The 25,193-nt window shown below is 45.3% G+C and overlaps 1 protein-coding gene across 4 annotated transcripts in view; it reads left to right on the forward strand.

The window, feature by feature from the left end:
- The first annotated feature begins 8,262 nt into the window (after nt 1–8,262).
- The window catches only part of SLC6A11 (solute carrier family 6 member 11), a 124,367-nt gene continuing 107,436 nt past the window's right edge, over nt 8,263–25,193 (forward strand). Inside the window, 4 exon segments of one of the 4 annotated variants that reach the window (NM_001134952.2) lie at nt 8,263–8,583; nt 11,847–11,981; nt 12,094–12,234; nt 15,673–15,763. In NM_001134952.2, the coding sequence (NP_001128424.1) occupies nt 8,328–8,583; nt 11,847–11,981; nt 12,094–12,234; nt 15,673–15,763 (623 nt within the window). In that variant the 5' untranslated portion in view covers nt 8,263–8,327. 4 annotated transcript variants of the gene reach the window in all.

A 25,193-nucleotide genomic window follows, 5' to 3' on the forward strand; every position in this document is an offset into this window, starting at 1 on the left:
TTTTAAAGTTCCCCCATTATTTTGTGTGTGTGTGTGTGTGTGTGTGTGTGTGTGTGTGTGTGTGAGAGAGAGAGAGAGAGAGAGAGAGAGAGAGATGGGTCACAGTAAAGAAAGTGGTAGAAAATATTGCTTAGGGTATTATTGTTTCCAGAGAGACTCTGAACCAAGGAGTTAGGATTTGAGGCTGTATGTAGCTTTAATAGTTGTTCCATTCTTAGTTTACGATCTTCTCTAAGAAATGTTTGGGCCTTGATATACAGCTACAAGGCACTGTACATCTGAAGCTGATGGGCTTATAATCATCAAGAAATACATGATTAATTTCACAAGGGTGGCAGGGCAGTTTACCAGCTGAGTGACCTAAGGGCAGTTTTGACCTATAATATGGGTCTCAGGGTCCCCCTGTTGCACAACTCCAGGGCACTGCAGAGTGACCATATGAATGGTGTCCCTGGAGCTGAGCATGCGCAGCTTGTGTGGCTGGATGCATTCATCCTGAAAGTCTACCTGTAGGTGAACATCTATGACAGACCACTGACTTTAGACATCTGAGCCAGGATCTCAGGAGATTAAACACAGGGAAACTCAGAACATAAGAAACTGTGTGCATTCACACACACAGATGCTGCCCACATCCAGAAGAACTGTAGCACAAAGGCCTAGTATAAACTCAGTGTTTTGGAAATTGGAAAGCATTCTCTCATAGAAACAGGGCCCACATAGGGGCTTTTCTCCCCAGGTTAGCATTCGGGACCCAATGATTATCTTTAAAAACAAAATAGCTGGCTGGGCGCGGTGGCTCAAGCCTGTAATCCCAGCACTTTGGGAGGCCAAGACGGGTGGATCACGAGGTCAGGAGATCGAGACCATCCTGGCTAACACGGTGAAACCCTGTCTCTACTAAAAATACAAAAAACTAGCCGGGTGAGGTGGCGGGTGCCTGTAGTCCCAGCTACTCGGGAGGCTGAGGCAGGAGAATGGCGTAAACCCAGGAGGCGGAGCTTGCAGTGAGCTGAGATCCAGCCACTGCACTCCAGCCTGGGCGACAGAGCGAGACTCCATCTCAAAAAAAAAAAAAAGAAAAGAATTAAAAACAAAATAAAAATGAGTCTCACAATATTGTCCAGGCTTGTCTCTAACTCCTGGGCTCAAGCAGTCCTCCCACCTTAGCCTCCCAAAGTGCTGGAATTACAGGCATGAGCCACCGCCATGCCCAGCCCAGTGATTAAGTTTTAAGCTAACATTCTTGGGCTTTTCCCTTCAGATGAAAAAAAGGACATGAACTTCCTCCTTTGTCCCATCTATTTTCTACTTAAATCAATTATAGAAGACAAACTTCATGTGGGTGAAACCTCTTCTGGCTAGAAGAGGTCTGAAGTGGGACCCACTAGGATGTAGAGCGTAAGTCAGAGAACTGGGTTTGAATTCTGGCTCCACTGTGTGATTTTGGACAAGTTGCTCAATCTGAGCTTCAGTTTCTTTATCTGTAAAGATATTCCCATCCCTATCCCATAATGCTGTGTAGCATAATAGAGACAGGGTACATGAGGGCCTAAGCACAGGCTGTGCAAAGTGTATCAGTCAGTTGTACTGTGTAACAATCTTGAAATGTCAGTGGCATATAACAATGAGCATTTATCTCTCATTCCTGTGATTGTAGGGTTGGCTGGGACAGCTCTGCTTCAGGCTATGGATCTGAAGTTTTGGCTAAGGTATCTCTGCTCCATTATCTCCTTTTGGGGCCCAGTCTGGAGAGGCAGCAGCTAAGTGAAGTGTGTTCTTTCCACAGTAATGTAGGCAGATAAGGGGGCAAGCCCAACTATGCAAGTACATTTCAAACCTCTGCTTGGCCAAAGTGAATCATATGGCTGAGCCCAAAGTCAAGGTCTGGAGAAGCAAAGTCTGTTAACCATGGGCCACAGCAGGAGTGAGGATGTAGCATATGATTATGAGGGAGTGAGAAATTAGGACCAGTAATTCGTTACTACAAATAGAAATAGTATACACATAGAATTATCATCTGTTCATGTTCACTCATCCAAATATTTCAGTGGAACAAAATGGGTAGTTCTTAGAGTATCTTCTTCTTTCAAAGAAATGTCTTAGGCATTGTGGCAGAAGATGAGTATATGGTATAAAAACGTAGGAGATTGCCGATGGGTAAGGGGAAGGACATGTTACCAGAAGAGGCCGCCCCATCCTTCCATCTTGATTCTGGCCCTAACAGTAAAAAGATCATGCCCTGAACCAGCACTGAGGCCATCAAAGGAAGAAATGTTTCTACAGTTACCTGGCCAGGGTAGCTCCTAAATCAGGTATGTAAAGGTTGCAAAATGATGCTTCATCTTGGGCATTAATGTCATCAAGGAGCCCTGAGAGTTGAGAGGGTAGAGAAATCATTTTAGAATTCACCCAGAAGGTAAGCATTAACCTGGGCTTAAGAGGATGGGTTATATCTGATAAGCAGAGGGGAGCTTATCCCCTTTCAGAAAGGGGAAGGGCATGAGCAGAAGCCAATACTCGGTGGCAGAAAGCAGCAGACATTTATTATTGTAGCTTGTAAATCATGAGGCTGGAGGTTGGCTGATGTGGGTTGGGTTTGCTCATACGTCTTCGAGTCTGGTGAGGCCTCTGCATTAGTCTGGGATTTCCTGGGGGCACCTCAGCTGGGGCCATTCTACTCTGTGTGTATCTAGTTTTCCTCTTGGACCCGCAGACTGACCTGGGGACATCCTTCTTGTGATCATGGCAGAAGTTGAAGAAGGCAAGGTTTGGGATTGACACATATCAGTATATCAATTCTGCCTCATTCTAGTGGCCAAAGCAAGTCATATGGCTGAACTTGTGTATTGCAGGGGGTGCTACAAAGTTACATGGCAGATGGCATGCATACAGGGAAGGGTAAAGAATTGGGATCATATGTGCAAACCTACTAGAAAAAGTCTGGTGGTAGTAACAAGGTAAGGGTTTTACAGAACGTTGCAATTGAAGACTCTCATGATTCAGAAATCCCATCTCAGACTCCAGTGACTTGGAAGTCCCCTCATGGTATCCCTGCCTTAGGCTATGACAGTCCAGCTTCTATGTCTACCTCTCCCGTGCGGCTTACCATGCCTGGGGAATACTATTCTGTCACTGAATGACTTGTAGGAAGTTCTTCCTGGCATCTAACTCCTTCCTGCTTCCTCCCCAATTCTAGCTCGCCATGTAGGCTTTTGGCTTGGCAGCCATCCACGCATCTGAAGACAATCCACTGACCCAGTGGTTCTGGTTTATCACACCCTAAGTGAGACAACCATGGCTGCATTGGCACAAAGCGGAGGGGGACTTTTACCCTCTCGATGGGCTGCTGTAGCTCTACTAACCCAGGAGATGTACTTGACATCTTCCCTTCCCTCATGCTCATATCCAGACCTAGTCAAGTCCTCTGAGTTTAGCCTTCAATGTCACTCTCCTCTCTCCAGTCTAAGCTGTCATCACCTCTTGCTTGGACCAGTGTGGTAGCTTCTTCACTGCCCCCCACCACCACCCCGCCCTATAATCTACTTTTCACGCTGTGTCAGAAGTCATCTTTTTACAATGTGAATGTGTTCTCATGGCACCCACTGCTAAAAATGCTTCACCTTCAAGCACATCTTGTTCCACACCATGCTCTCCAGCCTTGACCCTGGCAAGCATTCTCCGGAACCCCAGACCCTCCTTGTTCAGTTCACTGTTTTTCTCCCTTCAGGCTCCCGCTCATCTGTCAACTTGCTCAGGGAGCTCTGCCTTATCTCCTTGCCAAGGCTAGATTGCTGGGTTACAAGCTCTCTAGCAACACAGCCTTTTCCCTTGCACATCGCTGAGCACCTCTAACTTTCATTTCTGTGATGGCTTGGTTAACATCTGCCTCCGCCACCATCCTGTAATGGGGCATGCACACTGGCTGGTGAGGGTAGGGCTGATCTGTGGCACTTGCAAATTCCCACAGTGTAAATGCAACCACCTTGGAAGATTTCAAGATACCAACAACGGCGCCTTGCAAAATCCCTGAAAATGCAATAATCGGCTGTCATGAGCTAGTGTGAGCCAGCTCGAGCATACCATTGAGGTGAGGCTTATATCTGGTGTTGCTCCCTAGTGACCGATATTGCATCCGGAAAATCATTAAAGAGCCAAAGCAAGGCCGGGCATGGTGGATTACGCCTGTAATTCTACCACTTTGGGAAGCTGAGGCAGGCAGATCACTTGAGGTCAGGAGTTTGAGACCAGCCTGGCCAACATGGTAAAATCCCATCTCTAATAAAAATACAAAAAAAAAGAAAGAAAAAAAAAAGAACCAAAGCATTTGGTAAATGAATGAATGAATGAATGAGCAATGGTGAAGTTCCAATGAGCCTCAGGACAGCAACTGCTGTTTCCAGAAGATGGAAGACATTGAGTGCTTGCCCCAAGAAAGGAATAAGGGAGCCATGACATTTCTGTCCTCTGAAGACTGCTTATAACAAACATGTCTATCAGGCACAAATTCAAGTGCTTTACAAATACTAACCCACTCAATCCTTATGACAACTAAAAGGCAGATACTATTACTACCCTGGTTTTACAGCTAAGGAAACGGAAACTCAGAGACATGAAGTCATTTTCCAAGGTCATTTGGAGTTGGCTTTGAAACCAGGTAGTGTCACTGCAGAACCAACATTCTTACCCACTGTGCTGTGTTGCATTAGGGCCAGCCCTGGGGATAAGATGTGTGTTCCATTTGTGTCCCAATCCCTGTATATCGACCCCACAATCAGTGTGTGCTCTTCAGCCCACTGTCCCTCAACAAAGAAATGAAGTGGCAAAGGTCTAGAGATGAGGTCCTGCAATGATGAAGCAGATGTGGACTCTTCTGGAGAAGGACAGAGTAAAAAGATCAAGGCTTTTCAAGGGCCATATAATAACCAAGGAGATGGACTTTAAATATTTACTTACTAAATTCAAATAGGAAATTGACCTGGCTAACTTTTACAAAGGGAACCATTCAAACCTGAGAGGTGAGTTTGCAACATTAGTATTTGTACAATGTTCTTCCCTGCACGTGATCTCATTTTGCCTTGATGACCACCCTGGGACATGGGAATAATTGTGCTCATTTGAATAAAATGAGGACACCAGAGCTCAGAGAGATTGGGTGATGTACCCAACGCCACAAAACCATCCATCAGCAGAACTGGGCCTGGGTCCCAGACCAGATGATGGCCAGCCCCAGCCCTCTGTTGCTGGTTCAGTGTTACTTCCCAAGCAGGTCTGGTAGAATCACAGCTGCTCAGAGGAAGTCAATTCCTGGAGCTAATTATGCTGAGCGCCAGCAGAAAGCGAAAATGTAATTAGTTTCAAAGGAGCTTTGTACAGATTCTGGAGCGACAGCCTAATATTGCAATAGTAAGATTCAGGAATATGTCTAACTTTTGATGTACTTGTTCATTTAACAAATTGGCTCCTAGCTACTATGTGCCTACTCTGCATAAGGATCATTGGGGTTGAAGGTAAATTCCTTCCTTTATTCTATATACGGCATTGAGGATCATCCAAAAGAAAACAAAAATAATGATGTCTTAGTGTGGGAGAAAAATGGCATTCAAAAATGGTAGAAGGAAAGGTTGGGACCATTTGATTGAGGGGGAATTTTGAATATTGGGGCCAGGAATTTGGTTTTATCCTGTAGGAAAAGGAAGTCCAATGAAGGTTTTTTTTGTTTGTTTTTGCAGTCAGGATCTTGTGCTGCGCTCCAGATTGGAATGCAGTGACATGATCATGGCTCACTGCAACTTCGAACTCCTGGGGGAGTTCAAGCTTATGCCATCCTCCTGCCTCAGCCTCCTGAGTAATTGAGACTATAGGTGTGCACTACCACATCTGGCTACGTATTTTATTTTATTTTAATTTTAAAGATAGGGTCTTGCTACGTTGGCCCCCCATTAGGGCTTTTAAGCAAGGGAATGAACTAACCATCCTCCTCCTCCTCACAATACAAACAATAGCTACTGGCCAAGCGTGGTGGCTCACGCCTGTAATCCTAGCACTTTGGGAGGCTGAGGCGGGCAGATCACCTGAGGTCAGGAGTTCAAGACCAGCCTGGCCAACATGGTGAAACCCTGTCTCTACTAAAAATACAAAAATTAGCTGGGTGTGGTGGTGGACACCTGTAATCCCAGCTACTCGGGAGGCTGAGGCAGGAGAATTGCTTGAACCTGGGAGGTGGAGGTTGCAGTGAGTCAAGATTGTGCTATTGTACTCCAGCCTGGGTGACAGAGTGAGACTCCATCTTTTAAAAAATAGAGATAATAAATAACAATAATAGCTACTGTTCACAGAGCTCCTGCTGAAGCTTTTAACCCTCACACCCACCCTATGAGGTCAGAACGCATGTGAAGCCCACTTAACAGGTGAGAAGCGTGAGGCAAAGAGGTAACAGAGCACCTAAGGGGCAGAGCTTGGATGCGAAGCCACATCGATCTGAATTCAGTATACTCTCACCCTGAACACCGCAGTATCTTTGCTTTTAAACGTAACCTGGGCAGCACATGGGGACAGAGGTTTGGGAGGCACCCACATTTAGTTCAGTGGTTCAAGATATGAGAAAGGCTGAATTTAAGGAGAGAGAAAGGAGAACCAGAGAAGCAGGGAGAGAAACGGTAGCTGTGTCAGGCAATGCCAAGAAAACCACACCAGTGGGAATTTTAAGAAGCAAAGGAGGGAGCAACGGTGCAGAAAGTTACCTAGAGGCCAGGCAGGATGGGGATGGAAAAGGAACCGCAGAATTTGCCAAACTGAGAGGGCGTCCAGGACTTCACAGCATTTTCAGAGGAGTGGTGGGGGTGGGTGCCAGATTGCCGTAGGCTGAGGAACGCGTGGGAGGTGAAGACAGGGCTGGCAGCCTGTCAACTTACTCTTTCAAGAAATATGATAGTGGGGGGGGAGGGGAAAAGGGAAGATGGTGGAAGGAAAGGCTTTCTGGGGAGATGGAGGTTGGGAGAGACTTGAGCAGTTGTGAGCCACAACGAAAGGAGAAGCTGAAGGCAAGAGTTTGAAGCCTACAAGGCAGGGAGCCTGTCCCTAAGAGAGGTCCAGAGGGAGGTCCAAGGAACAGATGGAGAGCAGAGCTGGTGGGGGCTCATGTGGCTGGACTTCTCCAGGCCTGTGCAATGGAAGAGGTGGAAGTATCCATCTCTGTGGCCCCTAGCAGCTTTAATAGTCTTTCCTTCTTCCCCTTTTCCTCTTCCTTCCTTCCTTCCTCTCTAGCCACAAATATTTATTGAGCACATACTATGCACCAAGTCTTGTGCTAGGTTCTGTGGCTATTATAATGAACAGGACAGTGTATATCATCCTTACAAATGAGGAGACAAATATTATACAAGAAGATGGACAAATGTGTGTATGTCTACACGTTGTATAATACTAAAGTGGGCAATGTTCATTGGGCACTTTCAAGGTATCAAGACCTTTATAAGCATTTAATAACCTTTTACCTAAAAATCCATCCCCTACATTAAAACCTACAAGACCCTACTGGTATTACCTTTTGCAGACCAGGAAACTGAGGCACAGAGGGATCAGATGACTGACCAAAATCACACAATTTAGATTTACCTGTTTCTAGACACAAGCACTTAACTGCCACCCGGTCCTGACTATGTTGAGAGCTGCGGACACCAGTATGAACAAGACCTGCAGGGTGTCTAGGGCTGGGAAGAAGCCACAAGTTCATTTACACCCTTTCCCTCGAGGTGTGGTCCCTGGACCAGACATAATGGCATCACTGGGGAGCTCGTCAGACACGCAGGCTCTTCAGCCTACTGTGATCTACTAGACCGTGATGTGTAGTTTAAACATGACCCGCAGGTGTCTGGTGTGTAAGTTCAAGTTGGAGAAGTCTGGTCTAGAGCCCATTCCTCTTATTAGAGACGGGAAACTGAGGCCCAAGCATTTGAAGGTTATGGACGGTGGTAGAACTTTGGCGTTTGGTGAGTGGTGCCAGCCTAGGCCTAAATGGGCGCTTCCACTCTTGTCCCAGCAGGTCAGTGGGTAGGGCTGCGGGAAGGATGGGCGCTGCAGGGGCTCGGCGCGCACAAGGTGCTCGCGGGCTCTCTGGCCCAGCCGGGCTGGGGTGGCGTGGGCGTCCTGCGGGCCGGGCCTCCGCGCCGCGCCGCGTCCCAGTCCCCGTCTCCGCGCTGGCCTGGCCCGGTCCCTCAGCTCCACCCCCTGCCTCCCCCTCCCGCCTGCTCGCGCCTCCTGAAAAGCCAGCCCGCCCGGGGCGGCGGCGCAGAGCCGGGCCGGCGCACGAGGCAGCCAGCGCGGCCATGACGGTGGAGAAGGCGCTGCCCCTGGGCAATGGGAAGGCTGCAGAGGAGGCGCGGGAGTCCGAGGCGCCGGGTGGCAGCGGCAGCAGCGGGGGCGCGGCGCCCGCGCGCGACCCGCGCGACAAGCGCGACAAGGCGGTCCACGAGCGCGGCCACTGGAACAACAAGGTTGAGTTCGTGCTGAGCGTGGCCGGGGAGATCATTGGGCTGGGCAACGTGTGGCGCTTCCCCTACCTGTGCTACAAGAACGGAGGAGGTGAGGTGATAGGGAGGAGAAGGGGAGGTGGCGCCACCCGCCCGGTGGGGGCGGGGAACCAGGGGCTAGCGCGAGACCCCCTCCCGCGCCTGCGTGGAGCGGAACCCGAGCGGAGAACCTCGACTCCAGGCACCTGGCGCTTGAGCTCGCTCCGGAGCGCGGCCCACCTGTGCCAGTGCGCACGCGCACGTGCCAATTCGCACCTGAGGGTTCCACCGGCTAGCGCGGGGACTTGCCCGCGTTCTGTCCTCAGCGTGAGATGCAGAGCGAGGCCAGGGAGCCCTTGCTTTGGGTACGCGCCCTGATGTTTCAGGCACTTGGCCCCTTTGAGCCTCAGCTTTCCTAACTGGGAAAAAGGCCTGTGGAGAAGGGACTCCTGATGATCAAAGTGGTCTCAGTTTTTGCGCGCTTACTGAAGTGCCGAGCACCTTTGACCTATATCATCTCATCTCATCCTCTCGGTCACTTTCGTAGGCAGGGGTCTACCCATTTTGCAGATGAGGACACTGAGGGTCAGAGAAGTCTCACTCGACCAAAAATAAAGATGGGATTCTGATGTCAAAGGCCTTGTTTTAAACTGGAACTGGACTCATCACAGGGAGAACTTTTAGGCGAGGCATTGCTCGATGGTTTCCTGCCTAGTCTTTCGTCTACTCTTAAGCCCATTTTAGGGCCACTATTTGGGGCCCCTCTGGTGGAAGAATTGGCAACAAACAGTTTATTTTACGGGTCTGAGAGTCACCCACGACAAACAGCAACACTGGTTTAATGCTGATGCTCTGCCGTAGAGATGTAGAAGGGCAGAGGGAAAGGATGGTGACGAGAGAGTCCTTTCTAGTGACAGCCTCTCAAAGTCAGTTTGACAAAAGATGCAGCAGCGAATCCGTAACTCTCCCAGCTCAGGGAAGGGGCTCCAGCCTTCAGGACCCCCTCCTGTCATATCAGCAGGACAGCTGGGCTGGGCCATGGCAAGGGATCTTATAAAACCTCCTTCGGTGGCACAGTTTCTCCAAGGAAGAGCCTGTATCTGTATATTCCCTCTTCTCTTTCCTGTGCCCCTGCCCCTCCAGCAAATTCCCAAACCCCAGCGAAGGTGGCTCAGAAGTTGGCTGGCAGGGACCGCGTTGTCTGAGCAGAGCAGGACTTCCTGTGCGAGCAGCTGCCGGGAGAGCGAGAAGGGTACTGCTTGGCCCAGGCCCTTTCTTTGGGGACATTCATCCTGAAGGCACAGGCTGCTCCAAGCCTGCTCTGCACTGGTAATGAAGTGGCCGCCGGTGTTGATGGCTTGGCAAGGGAGAGAGAGGGAGTGGACTTGGAGACCCCCAACGTGCCCTGTGCTCTCGGCTCTGAATCCCGCCTCTCTTTGCAGATTCAGCGTTTGTAAACTGCGTCCTCTTGGAAACCTGTGGAAATCTAGGGTAGTCCCCAGGCACAAATTGTTTTAACATCTTTTTTTTCCATACAGGAAATGTTGTGCCCAAACAAAAAGCTTTCCTAAAAGCAGAAAACAGGGTAAATTGGGTTAATTACAAATTCTGTCACAGATTTTTTTTTTCTTAAAAAAAAAAGGGTTGTAGTGAGTAAAGTTTTTAAAATGAGTCACTTTTTTTTTCTTCTGACTTGTCAAGAGTTTCCATGAGATGCATAGATCTCCTGGTTTGATTGAGTTTATTATCCTAAGGATTAGTAGCTTTGTGAATACACAGGTCAAAAGGCTTTCCGAAAGTGTCATACGTTATACGTTAGATTCTAGAGGTTTCACAGGTAAATAACAGCATGTTAGGGGACCTGCTGCAACTGATTTTAATCACTTAGATTTAGATTCAGTAAACAGATCCTCTTATCTCCTTTTCCACACTTTTTGCTTTCTAATGTAGTTGGGATATCTGCTTCTCAACTGTTTACCTTTTAAAAAAAAAAGTCCATTCTGCCCTCCTTATAAATCCCAACAATAGTTTAAAGTATTTATTTCCCAATATGAAACTTTAAATTAGCTGCTTGCCCAGAAAAGCTAAGACACTTTCAAACGCTGATAGATACGGTCCTGCTATCAGGATTGATCAAAATTGTTGCTATTAATCCTTGCAGTTAAGGAGACTTCATTTAGCAAAAAGCACTTTCAGTTAAAGCCTTCATTTGTGAGATCAGATGGTAGCAAATAGCATGTGTTTCCATGCTTTGTTATTAGACAGGAGGGACAGAATGAGGGATTTGGAAAAATCCCCATTCTGGGTGTAATAGTTCATGCTCACCTCAGTTATTTAATTTGTTTCACAGAAAGACCCAGGCAATGGGTATTGTGTTTCAAATAGAAACACTAATGCTTAGGGTGGTCTCTTCCTGGACCAATTCAAAGCCAGCCTTTGCTAGATAGATTCTTTTTGCAGACTCCTTGCAAGTTGACACCACACCTGGGCCTCATGTGTAGGGGTACTTAATTCTTTGAGGCCTGATATTGTTCATTGTATAATTCCCTGAGAATGCTCTTTATGACAAAGATTGTTTGCAGGTCACTTCCAAAGTAAGAGGAAGGGGTGCCCCTCACCTGGTCTGTTGAGGTCACTTTAAAATGAAAAAGGGTGCAACATTCAGGAAAGGAATGAATTTGACCCATGCTGGAGGATGAGATGTAATTTTTTTTTTAATGAGCCAATGAAACAATTTCTTTTACATTATCATCTTAGCTGCATTACAATTCTATGAGGGAAGCAGTGCAGATGTTAAAAACTGAAGCTCCATTTTACAGATGGAGAAGTTGAGGCTTGGAGATGTGAGGTGGACTCACATAAACCTAGCCCTGTTTTCTGACTCTGGTCCTCATAATGGGAACTTGAATTCAAGTTCAAAGAACATCATGTCTGGCCTGTAGTAGGTGTTTATTAAAGAGTTCTTGTGGCCGGGCGCGGTGGCTCAAGCCTGTAATCCCAGCACTTTGGGAGGCCGAGGCGGGCGGATCACGAGGTCAGGAGATCGAGACCATCCTGGCTAACACGGTGAAACCCCGTCTCTACTAAAAATACAAAAAGAAATTAGCCGGGCGTGGTGGCGGGTGCCTGTAGTCCCAGCTACTCCGGAGGCTGAGGCAGGAGAATGGCATGACCCCGGGAGGCGGAGCTTGCAGTGAGCCGAGATCGCGCCACTGCACTCCAGTCTGGGCGACAGAGCGAGACTCCGTCTCAAAAAAAAAAAAAAAAAAAAGAGTTCTTGTGCCAAGTATGAAACGGCAGGGACAGTTTTCATCTCATTCCTTTGCATCCTTACAGGGGCATTCCTGATTCCCTACGTGGTGTTTTTTATTTGCTGTGGAATTCCTGTTTTTTTCCTGGAGACAGCTCTGGGGCAGTTCACAAGTGAAGGTGGCATTACGTGTTGGAGGAAAGTTTGCCCTTTATTTGAAGGTATGTGTTGAGTTAATGAGAAAATAAAATTTTGCACAGGGAATGTAAACTGCAAAGGCAGATTGTTTTGAAAAGATAGACTCAAGTTGCTTCCTTTCTTTTGTCCCTTCAGGCATTGGCTATGCAACGCAGGTGATTGAGGCCCATCTGAATGTGTACTACATCATCATCCTGGCATGGGCCATTTTTTACCTGAGCAACTGCTTCACTACTGAGCTACCCTGGGCTACCTGTGGGCATGAGTGGAACACAGGTATGGCCCCACGGAGGTCTCTCTGCTGGTCCTGCTGGGTGACCTGGGATTGGGGTTTGTTTGTGCCCTCAGGCCAGTCCTGGTCCCTGGCCTCTCATCAAGAGTCTAGTTTTCTAGGGTAGTCTTGCTGAAACAGGGGTCAGCTCTGCACCTGTTCTGGTACGTTCTGTGAGTTGCAGCCCTAAAGGCTGAGCTGAGCATTGGCCCATAGACTGGCATGGTTAGGAGAATGGAGATGTTCTGTCTTCTGTCAAACGCAGAGACTGAACCCTTTGGGGGTAGCATGGGGGTGTGAGGAAGAACACTAGACTTAGACTTAGGGGACTAGAGCTCCAATACCAGTCTTGCCTCTAGTGTCAAGTTTTCCCCTATAAAACTGGGGTTAGACCAGATCAAGGGCTGCAGACAGAGGACCTACAGGCCAACCAGGCTTTAGATCAGTGAATGGCAAACTTAAAAAATGGATTTGGTTGCCAAAATTTAAAAAGTTGGAAGACTTCACCTGAAAAATTCAGGTTTCCAGCCTATCTTAAAAACTTAAACAATCTGGTGACACCAGACCCACTTTCCTGCTTGACGGCAGTGGCTACAGCCAAAAGGTGGCTATTGCCTTCAATGACAAATCTGTCATTGAGTTACCACAAACCCCACCCAGCTCACTTTATTCATTTACTTTATCAATCCAACCCAGCTGACATTTGAATTTAACCCCCAACCCCACTCCTGCTGGAATGGATAATCTTTTAGATTATTTTTGATTCCGATATATTCTTTGTTTTTCCATATATCCTCCTATTAGCATTGAGTTTGATAATCCAAGGAAGGCATTTCCCTGCCCAATCCCTGTCTAAGCTGGCCATACTCACGGAAGACATCGCTAATCAATTGTAGCACTCTTTCCTTCTCAGTCTAGTCTTGGCCTTAGAACCCTTCTCCAATAGTGCTCCAGACAGCTGCTGCCTTTTGACTGGAATTCGCACATACACTTTGACCTGTTCACCATCCATATGATAACCTGTGTTAGATTGTGTCTGGAAGTGGCCTGCCATCCTGAGGGCTGAGATCCAGTAAGATTGGGTAGGATGTTGGTGACCAGTAGAAGGAACCGCAGGTGGTAGACCTAGAGATGCTGCAGTGTGGCTTCTAGCCCTATGCAATGCCTGACTCTGCCCTACTCCCCCACTCCCCCAACCCCTGGCTGTTGCATTTTGTGGAGCTTTTGCTGTTTCTCTCTTTAGGGCCCTAGTTTTTAACCTTCCTTTGGCCAGGGAACTCATAGAAATGTTTATCAAACTATAATTCAAGGACATTTTCTTGGAGGCCTGTGAGTCCTCTAGGATAATTTAATTGTGTGTACTTATTTTGAGGATACTCTAAAAATATGCACATGTTCTGGATGGTCTGAGCAAACACCTTATAACTGAGGACAGTCAGGAGGTTCCAGTGGCTTACTTTATGCATGTTTATAATTTAAGATGCATTCGTGTCAAATAGAATGATGGTGGCCAAGGGAAAAAGACCAGAAAGATTTATTCATAAATAGAGCATTATTACTAAGTGAAGTCCAGTTGAGAATGCAACACACCATGGGAATGAAGGTTTTGCAGAAGTGTAACCAGAGGAAAATGGTGTAATCAAATCTCAAATAGTTCACGGAGGAATAAACCACCTGAACTCAACAGATTCTGCTTCTTATGTGTCAGTTTCATTTTTCTGTTGGGAAAGCAATATAATTTTACCAAATAGCATTATCCTATGCATCTATTTTCTGTTATCACTTTAAATTGTGTTGGTTCTGTAGTTTGCTTGGTATTTAATTTATACATTTAATTTGGCTTTTATAATTGTATGAATACTACAATCACAAAGACTTTATAACTCATTGTTTATTTGTACGTGGTTAAATATTTTAATAAAAATAATTGGTCAACTTGGGTGTCCAAGAAATTTTTTTTTTAATCTAGGAAGAAAAAAAGAATTGAGAAATCCTATTTTAGGGAATCTGATAAAAGTCAAGGTCTCCTCTCTCCAGAAAAAGGCACAGGACACATTCAGAAATCTTGCTTATAATTTCAGGTTTCCAGGCTCCTCTCAAGCCTGACTGAGGACCCACAGACCACCTCCTTTCAGAACATAGGTAGCGCTTGCCAAGAGGATCAACAAGCAGGCAGACAATCTGGATTTTCCCCAGTGGACTGCAAACCTCTTTCTTCAAATGGTTTGCAATCCCCTTTCTCTAAAGGTGTGTGAACACTTGCAATGTGTGAACCATCACATATAGGAGGTGATTCCTGCCTGCAGAGATTACAGATGTGATTTGGAGCATTCATACGTATGTGAGATGGAAGACATGCAAGAGTGAAGCCAACCGGGCACCTGCTCCGTGCTGGCCATGGTGCAGGGTGCAGGGGCCTCTGAGGTGAATGGATACAGGAGGCCTTGCCCTCGGGGAGCTCATGGTCTGGTGCCCCAGGTGTCTCTAAACAGAGGGACATGGGTCCCATGGTGGTGGACTTTTCTGGGCAATACCCATGGCAAAGTAGATGGAGCCCTGGCTGGAGTTTATTTCAGTTCTATCCACAACTGGTCAGTGACTTTATATAGGAGGAAAAGGGTATAGGTGGGGGTCCCTTGACTATTTCTGAACCTTAGATTCTTCTTCCTCAAAATAAAGGGAGTTGGAGCAGGTGATTCCTTGGAGGGCCTTTGAATTCTTGCTTTCTTAGATTTCAGGGGAGGGAGGTTGGGGAAGCCCTCCTGGAGGGAGGGGTTAAGGCCCAGGGGCACTGGGCCTTGAAGGATGAATACTAGGTTGCTTTTACTTGAGATTAAATCTCCCTGGGACATCAAATTTCATGAAATGAGAAGAGGCATTCAGTAAATCCTTTCTGATTGACTGGATCGAGTGAGGGAATGATGAAGAAACCAGGGATTCTTGATATATGTTGGCTCACACCATTTCCTCCAATCATCACATTTTGATGAGACAGCTGTGGCATTAGCCCCTTTTCACATAAAGTAAAACAGTCTCAGCTGCATTACTGCCCCAAGATCACCATGGATGATCCATTCCTTTAGTCCTTCTATTCCACTAGAGCCCTTCAGCCAGACAACTAAATGCTACTGATGGGCCTCAGACAGGGAAGTGGAAAAAAGAAAAGAAGATTTGGGAACAAGGGTAGAGGAGACGGTTTGATAGGGAGTGTTGGTTGGGAATGGGAGAGAGAAGGTCCCCTTCCCCATAAACTTTTCCTCCTGTTCTAATCAGTCCAAACCTCTTAACTGTTTGTAAAATACTGATTTTCCCCAATGCCCTTTGACGCATGTTTACTTGGAGCGGCTACATGAAAATGCCTAGTTGCACATCCTGAATGTTTTTCAGGATTCAACTTTCATGGAGGTTAATTTTCTTCTATTTCTTGTCTGTTTCCACTGTAGAGAATTGTGTGGAGTTCCAGAAACTGAATGTGAGCAACTACAGCCATGTGTCTCTGCAGAATGCCACCTCCCCCGTCATGGAGTTTTGGGAGTAAGTGGAGAAGAACTTGTCTCCTTTGGCCTGTGGGGGCTCTGTCCTGGTTCTGCTCACTTGGTCTTGCCCGTATTCCTGGAAAAAGCGTGATCCTTCATTCCAGCCTGGCACTTCCTGGCTTCTGTGAGCATTCGACGGCTTCGGAAGCAAGAGTGCATATCTTCAGAGGTTTCCCAAAGGGGCAGCTGAGAGAATTGTTTTCTTGTTCTTTGATAACATGTCAGCGTGCATAGTTGCTTATTAGGGCAGGAAGTGCTTAGTGAAAGGATAGACAGTTTAAAAATTCATTTTGAGCAAAAGAAGAGATGCAGCCTGTTTGCAATAAGCTAAGTCAAGAGTGTATTTAGCCTGGAAAGCGTAAATCTCTAGGGGGGATGGATTAGCTTTCTTTCAGTAGCTGAATTGTCATATGGAAAGGAAGGAGATCAACTTTAATGGATAGAGATTATAAAGAAGCAGGTTTTAAATGTGCATAGGGAAGAGCTTGGTCTCACAGCATTGCATTGTCTGGAAGTACTTCAGAAGATTGTGAGCACCAGTCCCTGGAAGTTGACCAGTATAGGGTTGCCAATCATTGTTGGGGGTGTGTCTGAATCCACTGAAATTGTAAGTAGTACTTGTGTGGATGGGCATTTTCCCAGAAATTGGCCTAGTTTTATCAGAGTTCCAAAGGATCTGTGACCCTCACAGGTCTGCCGAGTGGGGTTGTGTACACTGCACACTGAACAACCCAAGGGGTCATAATTTACATTATGAAATATACATTCCAGAATTGTGTGGTGCCCGACCTGTATAACCATACGCAGTGGCCCTGACTTGCAAGTTTGTTATAAAGGTAGAAGGATCCCTTGCCCCAGGTATTGGAGAGAAGTTTCCTGTATGGGTCAAAGGCTGGACTAAATGCTTTCTGAAGCTTTGCAATCTAAAAAGTCCTGGCTTCATTGAAGAAGCCTCCATTACTCTGATGATGATTAATACTAGTGTATGTGTGTGTGGTGGGGCAGTGATTTATGAGTGATTTTTATTCTTTTCCCAGATACCATTCATCTCCTGCCCTCTCTAGAGGTCATTATGCTGAATTTAGATTTACCACTCTCATGTACATCTTTATACTGGCGTATATATCTCCCAAATAGCACCTAGGTATTTCTTGCATATTTTTCAAATTTTATGTTACTAGTATCTATTACTTACATTTTCTATAACAACTTTATTTCTTTTCTCAATATTGGTTCTTAGATGTATCCATATTGGCACATGTAGCTTTGGTTCTTTCATTTTTCTACCAGAGTATTTCATTGTATGAATGGCCTATATTGTATTTATCCAGGTCCTCTGATGGGCATTTAGACTATTGCCCATTTCTCACTATTATTAAGTACACTGAGTAAAAATGTCTAGTCTGTTCTTCCTTGAGTGGAATTGCTGGGTTGTGGCATACATGCGTTGTCAGTTTTATCATATAATGTAAAATTGCTTTAGAAAGAAATTAATCTAGGCCAGGCATGGAGGCTCACATCTGTAATCCCAGCACTTTGGAAGGCCTAGGTGGGCGGATCACCTGAGGTCAGGAGTTTGAGGCCAGCCTGGCCAACATGGTGAAACCCTGTCTTTGCTAAAAATACAAAAATTAGCTGGGTGTGGTGGTTCATGCCTGTAATCCCATCTACTCAGGAGGTTGAGGCAGGAGAATCGCTTGAATATGGAAGGCGAAGGTTGCAGTGAGCTGAGATCACGCCACTGCACTCTAGCCTGGGCGACAGAGCAAGACTCTGTCTCAAAAAAAAAAAAAAAAAAAATTAATCTAATACACTCCAAACAAGAGTTTGTGAGAATATCTATAGCTTCACATTTTGGACAGCACTTGGTCTGTTCAGTTTTTGTTTTGCCAGTGTAATGGGCATTAAATGATATCTTAATTCACATTTCTGTGATTACTTGTGAGGTTAAGCACCCTTTCATGTTTTGTTTTGTTGTCTGTTTTTTGCTATTTGATTTCTGTACCTGTGAACTTCAGGTTTATATGATTTTCTATTTGGATTGTTTGTCTTTTCTTACAGATAGAAATTGTTGATACATTCTAGATATTATCTTTTCCCAGTGTGTGGCTTTTCTTTGTTATTTATGGTATACTGAAGTTTCCATTTTACTGAAGTCGAATTTGTCAACTTTTCTTCTGGGTTTGCACAGTTGGTGTCTTATTTAAGATATATTTCCCTACCCCAAAGTTGAAAAAATTTTCCATAGTTTCTTCTAAGAGTTTTACAGTTTTTTGTTTTTTTTTTTTCACATTTAGGAGTATAATCCATCTGGAATTTTATGTTTTTAATGTTGTTTTAGGTAGAAATCCAGGTTTTAATGTATAAATAACCTATTTTCCCAGCAGGAGTTACTGATCATTCATTCTTTTCTGATTTGTAGTGCCATCTTCTACACATAATTTCCTTTAAGCACAAGTCTGTGTTTGGGCTCTCTGTTCTGTTCCATTGGTCTCTTTGTCTCTGTGCCCATACCACACCTATAGTTTTTTTGTAAGCCTTGAGCCTGTAAGGCAAGTCTCTCACTTGTTCTTTTCCAAAATTGTTTTAGTCTTCTAAATGAATGTCAGAATCAGTTTGTTGAATTAAACAAGAACAGCAATTAAAAAAAAAACTCTGTGAGAGTTTTGATTAAAAGTCTATTGAACTCGTGGGTTAATTTGAGAAAATTTGACATCTTTATGATCCAACCTCTCTGTCTATGGACATGGTATAGCTAGTTCTCCATTTGTTTACATCTTTTAAAGTGCTTTATAGAGTAGTGCTACTTAAATGTGGTCTACAGAGTAGCAGTATTTTAATCACCTGGTTACCTACCCCAGGCCTACTGAATCATAGTCTCAAATCCATTAGATTTGTACTTCAAAGGAGACTTCTGTGCTGGGTGGGCCTTTGTGGTCTTTCCCAGTCTCATTGGGCTGAGGTTTCCTGGAAGGATGTCAGAGACTTGTATTGGACCTGCACATTTGGGGTTCTGCAGAACAGTTTCTGTGCTCTTTTAGAGAATTCACCCTGAAACTCCAGACTGGACAAGGTCTCTGTGTTAGTTACTGTTGTTTTTGCACCATTCATTTCCTTTGTAACATATATGGAAAACCTTAATTAAATCATTATTTGTATAATATTTGTTCGTAGCCTGTATTCCCCAATAGGCAATCATGAAGCGGCACCTTGTCTGGTTTTACTCATCATTGCCAGGCTATGGAAGGCCCTCTGTGAATATTTATAGACTAGATGGACGGATGAGGAAGGCAGACAGGCAGGCAATATGTCCTAGAAAATACTATATGAGAAGAGTCAAAGTGGGCTCTGGCAAGAACACATGCTGTCATTAAGCCTCTCACCCAACAGCATTGATTAATTCCAGGACCCCTTTGCAATATCCATATTATCCATTTATTTGGACACCAAGGGCAGGCAAGGGCAGTTTGACTGCATGCTCATCAGTATGGACCATCCTGCCAGCTACTTGGTTACTCAAGATGAAAGTTCATGAGAAAATGAACCCATGGTTCTAGTTTTCTATTCAGATTGCATCTCTGTCTGTATCATCCATACAGTGTTGAATCCTGTATCCTAAAAGTACTCAAATACTAGTGGGACACACACCCCTTCATACAATTATGCTTTTGTCAGACACCTCTAATTCTTCTTTACCCCTGAGCTGAGATTGGAATATAGAGATTGTGTGAGATGTTCATATCATCCTATGAAAAGCTTTTGAGCCATCTAAGTTTGAGAAGGGATGAAAGCTGTGTCCTTCAGTGAGAATATCCATTTACCTTTGCTGAACCCAAATTCCCAAACTTATTTTCCTATGGACTAAATTAGAATCCCTTCCCTCTCTCTGACCCTGCCCCAGTGTACTCCACCCCCTGAATGCTCGCATTCCGCTAAATGCAGTCTGGGAAACATTTTGCTAGGAATAAGTTCTTCCTTAAATTCAGCCAAAAGTTGATTTCTGGGGCTTTGATATAGCATACCTAATTGCTTTTCTGTGTGACAGCACTCTTCAAGTATTGGATCAAGCTTCCTCAAAAGCATTTCTTCATCTCTCTTTGTTGTTTCCTTGTGTGTCTGGTTTCATGGGATCCTGTTGTCCTTTTCATACTGCCTCCAACTCCAGGGAGTTCAGTGAAGGCCACATTGCTCAAAGTAGACTGCCTAGGCTGTCTGTTATTATAGTTCATTCATTTGACAAACATCTGAGCTCCTGGTACACATAAGAAAGACACGGTGTCTTATTTAGGGGAAGCAAAGATGGAAGATGAGGTTCTAGTCTCTGGAAGCAGAGGTGAGACAAGCCCACAGATAACCTTAAAATCATTTATAGGGCACTACTTCTCTGCCTGCATCTGGCCATGGCTTTGCCTTGGCCATGGGCACCTGGCCTGCCCACCCCCATCTTGAAGTGTCAGTTCCCTTTTCAGATGTAATTAAATTTGCTGGCTTAGCCCATGAGAGAAGCTCGGGCCCTAGATCAGTCCTGGATTCTGACTCTTATGGGGGGTCCTACAGGGCCAGGGCTGCTTGTCTTCCTAATGTCAGGCTTCAAAATTAGGCCACCCTCGTTTCCCTTAGTAACCCATTATGCATCTGGCATCCGTGCATTTATCTAAATGTGTCTGCAGTTCTAAATTTTGAGCCTGTACCCTCTGGTGGGATTGAATGCTATTTAGTGCATAACCAATATTGTGGCATCAGATGGACATTGATTCATCTTCACTTCCCTTTCTCAAGCCTCCAAGTCCTGTTAGTCCAGGGTTGGGGGAGCAACTCCGTTCTTGCTATGTATACAACCAAAATTGTTGTTGCGCAGCGTCCATTCAGCAAGCACATGTTGAGCACATATTGTGTGCTGGGCCCAAATTAAGCTCTAAGGGTATTCAGTTCTATTTATTCAGAAGGATGAGGCCTTATTTTTCTGGTTTATCTTCACTGGAGGAGTTTTGTTTTTAGTGTTTATTTTTGAGTCATGTGGATATTTTAATTGATTTTCTTTGGACATGAGATTTGGGATCAGAGGAACTAGAGTGAAGGTTGGTTCTTTCTGTGGGACTGGGGTGACTCCCTGCCTCTTTCCCAGGCCTGTCTTCCCCTCTGCACATTACTCTCCTCCACACTGGCCTTCTTTCTGTCCTTCTTTCTGTATATTCGGATATACGGGCCTTGTCCCAGGGTCAGTCTCTTGGCTTTTGCTTTTCCTTTTGCTAGAAGATTTCTCACCAGATCCTGTGTGTCTGGCTCCTTCTTACCATTGAATCTTAATTCAAATGTCAGTGTCACATGGGGAGCCCTCCTTGACCATGCCCATGGAATCTGCACCCCAGTCCCTCTCAACCCCATCACTCTTTCTTAATGCCCCATCACTCTTTCTTAATAGTTCTTATATTATCTGAAATCCTTGTATATTTATTTGATTATTCTGTCTTTCTCCATCAGAATTTAAGTTCCATGCTGGCAAGGACGATATCTGTTTTGTTCATTATTGTCTTGCCAGCACATTCTAGGTGCTCAATAAATATTTGTTGAAATGAATGAATGGAAGAGTGAATGAATGAATGTTTCTTACCCCCTTGGATCTCAGTGTCCACATCTGTAAATTGGAAATGATGATAACACCTACCTGAACACCCACCTGCAAGGCTGAGATGAAGATTGAATGAATGAGACTTCTCCTGTAGGAAGCCCAGCCCATCTTAAGCTCTTTGGAAAGGTTTTAACATGTAAATAGATTTTTGCAATTGGTTCTCCCATATATGAAATGGGGTTAACTCTGTTCCTTGCCTTACCAACCTCTCCGGGCTAACACATTCTGAGAACTTTGATGGGTCATAAGTGGGGTACCTGTGTTAGTTCTGGCTACTGGAGGCACAGGGTCCCTTCCAGCCCCATCTCTACAGGTACAGAGTCATGGTTGGGCCCAAGCTGCCAAGACCTGTGCACAGTTGGTCTGTTTGCCTACAATAGCCTTCCTGCCTCCTGATTCAGCATCAGAAGTGCCCTTCGGACCCTTTCCTAGGTCAGCACTGCATGCTGTGTGGCAACATCCTGTTCTGCTAGTTTGGATTACCTGGCCCCACCATACCCCCAACACATCACCCCATAGCTAAAGTGCAGATTTTAGTGGCAAGTTCTAGAGCCCAGTTTAAGCAGCTGCCCCTTCCACCTGTCAGGTGTGTGACCCTGATTAACCTGTAGAGCCTCTGTCTGCTCCTCTGAAAACGGGATGACATATGGTAAACGTACCCACCCCGCTGTCAAGAGCATGGAATGAGATGATGCTTACAAAACTCCTAGCATGTGGTAAGTGCTAATAAATGGTAGCTGTTTTTACACAGGAGACTTTATCCAGATCTCTACAAGTCTGTGTGGATTCTTTTTAAGATTCTTTAGAGAAGGCTCATCAAGCAAGGCCTTGTTTTCCCCTCACAGTAGGCATGGTGAGCTTTCTCAGTGCATTTTTTCTTCACTTAATTGTTCTTTTGACATTTTTTAAGTAAATACTGGGTGCTGGACATCTTATAAGTAGCCAGAAAGATGAGGAGGACACTGGCTCTCCCTGAAGAAGCACATAGCCTGGCAGGGGAAGCTGGGAAGTAGGAAAAAAAAAAAGAGTTTTTGAATTACGAGGTAACAGATATATCTGTAGAAGGCTTGCAGAGCGAGGCTGGCGAAACCTGGATACCTGGACTTTGGGGAAGGCTACATGGAGTTGGTGATACTTTAGCTGGGTTTTGCAGGATGAATAGAAGTTCATGTGGTTGGCTATGGAGTGAGTAAGTGACATACCAGGTGGAGAGAATAAAAAAAGCAAGAGCGCAGAGATCTGAAGTTGTGTGTTGCAGCTTATGGATTTTACCCACAATGCTACTGCATTTAGATCCTAGGGGCTAAGGGTAGACTTTACTGAACAGCAGGCAGGGGCCAGAACATCTATGCACTTACAGGTGTTTATTGAGCACCTACTATATGTCAGGTCTCATTGCAGGTTCTGGAATGCAACATGAACAAAACAAAAACTCATCCTTACGGATCTGAGAGCACCAATAACCAAATAAGCAGAAAATATTGGATTAAGCTGAGTTCAGTTTCCTGAAGAAAAAGTCAGCAGGGTTAGAGGGCAGAAAGTGTCCGAGGGTCAGCGAAGGCTTCTCTGAGGAGGTGGCATGTCAGTCAGGGAACTGAGAGAAGTGAGGGAGCAAGCTGTGTGGAGGTCCCAGGAGCTACAGGACCGAGGGAGCAGCGGGGGTGGTGACCCCATAGTGGGAGGCTCTTTGGGGAATGGCAAGGCAGTCAAAGAGCCTGGAGAAGAGCATGAAGGGCCTCTGTACACTTCTAAAGGGTTTGCAGTGATTCTGTGGGATGCCTGCAAATGTTCTATTCTTAGAGTTGTGTAATCAGGCCTGAGGATAAGGCAGCCTCCCCAGGCTGCGGGTGGAGGCCATGGATGTGGTCCAGGTGCAGGAACCTAAGACTCCTTCCTGCGGAGGTGGAAGCTGGGTGGTGGTGCCCTGCACTGTTGGGAAAGACAGGGTAGAAGCAGTCTTGCCATGCTTGTCCATAGAATACACTGAAGGGAGTAAGAGAACGGTCTCTCTGATGTATTAATTCCTCCATAGCCTCCCACTTGCTGTGAGGTCTTCTAACCTCATGCGTCCTCAGCGAACTTGTTCTGATGCAGGCAGATGGGCAGCTCTTAATCTGCCTGAACTCTCAAGGCCCCATTTTTTTTCTAAACAACAGCAACAGAAGCCAATTTAGCAATAACCTGCAGCACTGGGGCTGCACATAAGTTTTGTCCCCAAATCCTACTTCTGAAAGTTTATTCGCGATATGACCTCGCTAGTTACATAGAACCTGAGCATGTCCTCAGCAGCACTGTATATGATAGTTAAAAAGGACATGTAAAATGTTCTTAAATATGATACCAATTAGATAAAATTATACAACTGCTAAAAAAGAATTAGGCAGAAAATGTGTTGACACAGAGAAGCTAACAGTAAGTGAAAAAGGTGAGTTGTAGAATGTTGTGTATGATATCGTATGTAATACATGTGTTGTATATGCCTTTATAACCATAAACCATGTCTGGAAGTATACATAAGAAACTATTAACAGATTACCCAGGAGTGGGACTCGGGGGCAAGTGAGGTTATAGAGAGAGGCTTACTTTTTGCTTTGAACTTTTTTGTATTATTTAAATTAGAAACAAAACTAGGAACATGATTTCATAATTTAAAAAATGGGAGCCACAGGGTTAGTGAATAAGCTGTTATTTATCATAACGAACCCTCCTGTTTGTGTAACAAATCCCATTTACAGTAGTTTGTAGGCAGACATTGTGAAGAAACTAGTAGTTCTTTCTTTCTCCTATATGTGCCTACAGGCCCACAGAGATATCTAGCCCTGAAAAGTAAAATGAAGCTTGCTTTCTGAATGCTTCATCATTTACTGTTTCCTTCCAGTGAATGGAAGATTGTAACACAAAGGGGAGTTTGTAGGCAGACGTTGAGAAGAAGCTAGTAGAAGCTTCCACCTTGTTAATCTTTATGTATTTATTTGTTTAGTTACCATTTGTCTTGATATTAGTTCATTTAAAAAATTAAATTTAATTTTTTAAATGAACTAATGCCTGTAATGCAGGCAGAAGAAAAAAAATTCAATTTTACCATTAACTAAACATAATTTTGGAAACGCTGAGGGATTTCCCAGAACCCAAAACCAGCTTCTTGGCTCCTAGTGGCCCCAAGCAGCCCTGGTGCCCCAAACCCACCAACCAGCTGCCCCACAGAGGATCTCTTCTCTCAAGGAGAGGGCCGTTGTTACTCCTTCCCACCAGGGAGGCGCTGGGGATCCTTGGTTAGGGTTTGGGGGAACAGGAAAAGGTCCCATTGAGGACACATACCAGACTTGTGCTGAGTGGGGGCTTGGGCCACATGCAGTACTCTCAGGAGATTCACCAATTCACCAAAGCAAAGCCAGATCAACACTTTGTTGCCCTAACAGGGTGTTGTGACGTTCTTATTCTAATTGTTGAATATTTAACTGATGTTAAAATGGTGATTATTGGCTGGGCGCAGTGGCTGACACCTGTAATCCCAGCACTTTGGGAGGCCGAGGCGGGCAGATCACGAGGTCAGGAGATCGAGACCATCCTGGCTAACATGGTGAAACCCCGTCTCTACTAAAAATACAAAATATTAGCCGGGCATGGTGGTAGTGGGCGCCTGTAGTCCCAGCCACTCAGGAGGCTGAGGCAGGAGAATGGTGTGAACCCGGGAGGCGGAGCTTGCAGTGAGCTGAGATCGCACCACTGCACTCCAGCCTGGGCGACAGAGCGAGACTCCGTCTCAAAAAGAAAAAAGTGATTATTGTTGTAAGCAGTG

Source organism: Macaca mulatta, chromosome 2, assembly GCF_049350105.2.
Source record: "Macaca mulatta isolate MMU2019108-1 chromosome 2, T2T-MMU8v2.0, whole genome shotgun sequence".
Lineage (NCBI taxonomy): Eukaryota > Metazoa > Chordata > Mammalia > Primates > Cercopithecidae > Macaca > Macaca mulatta.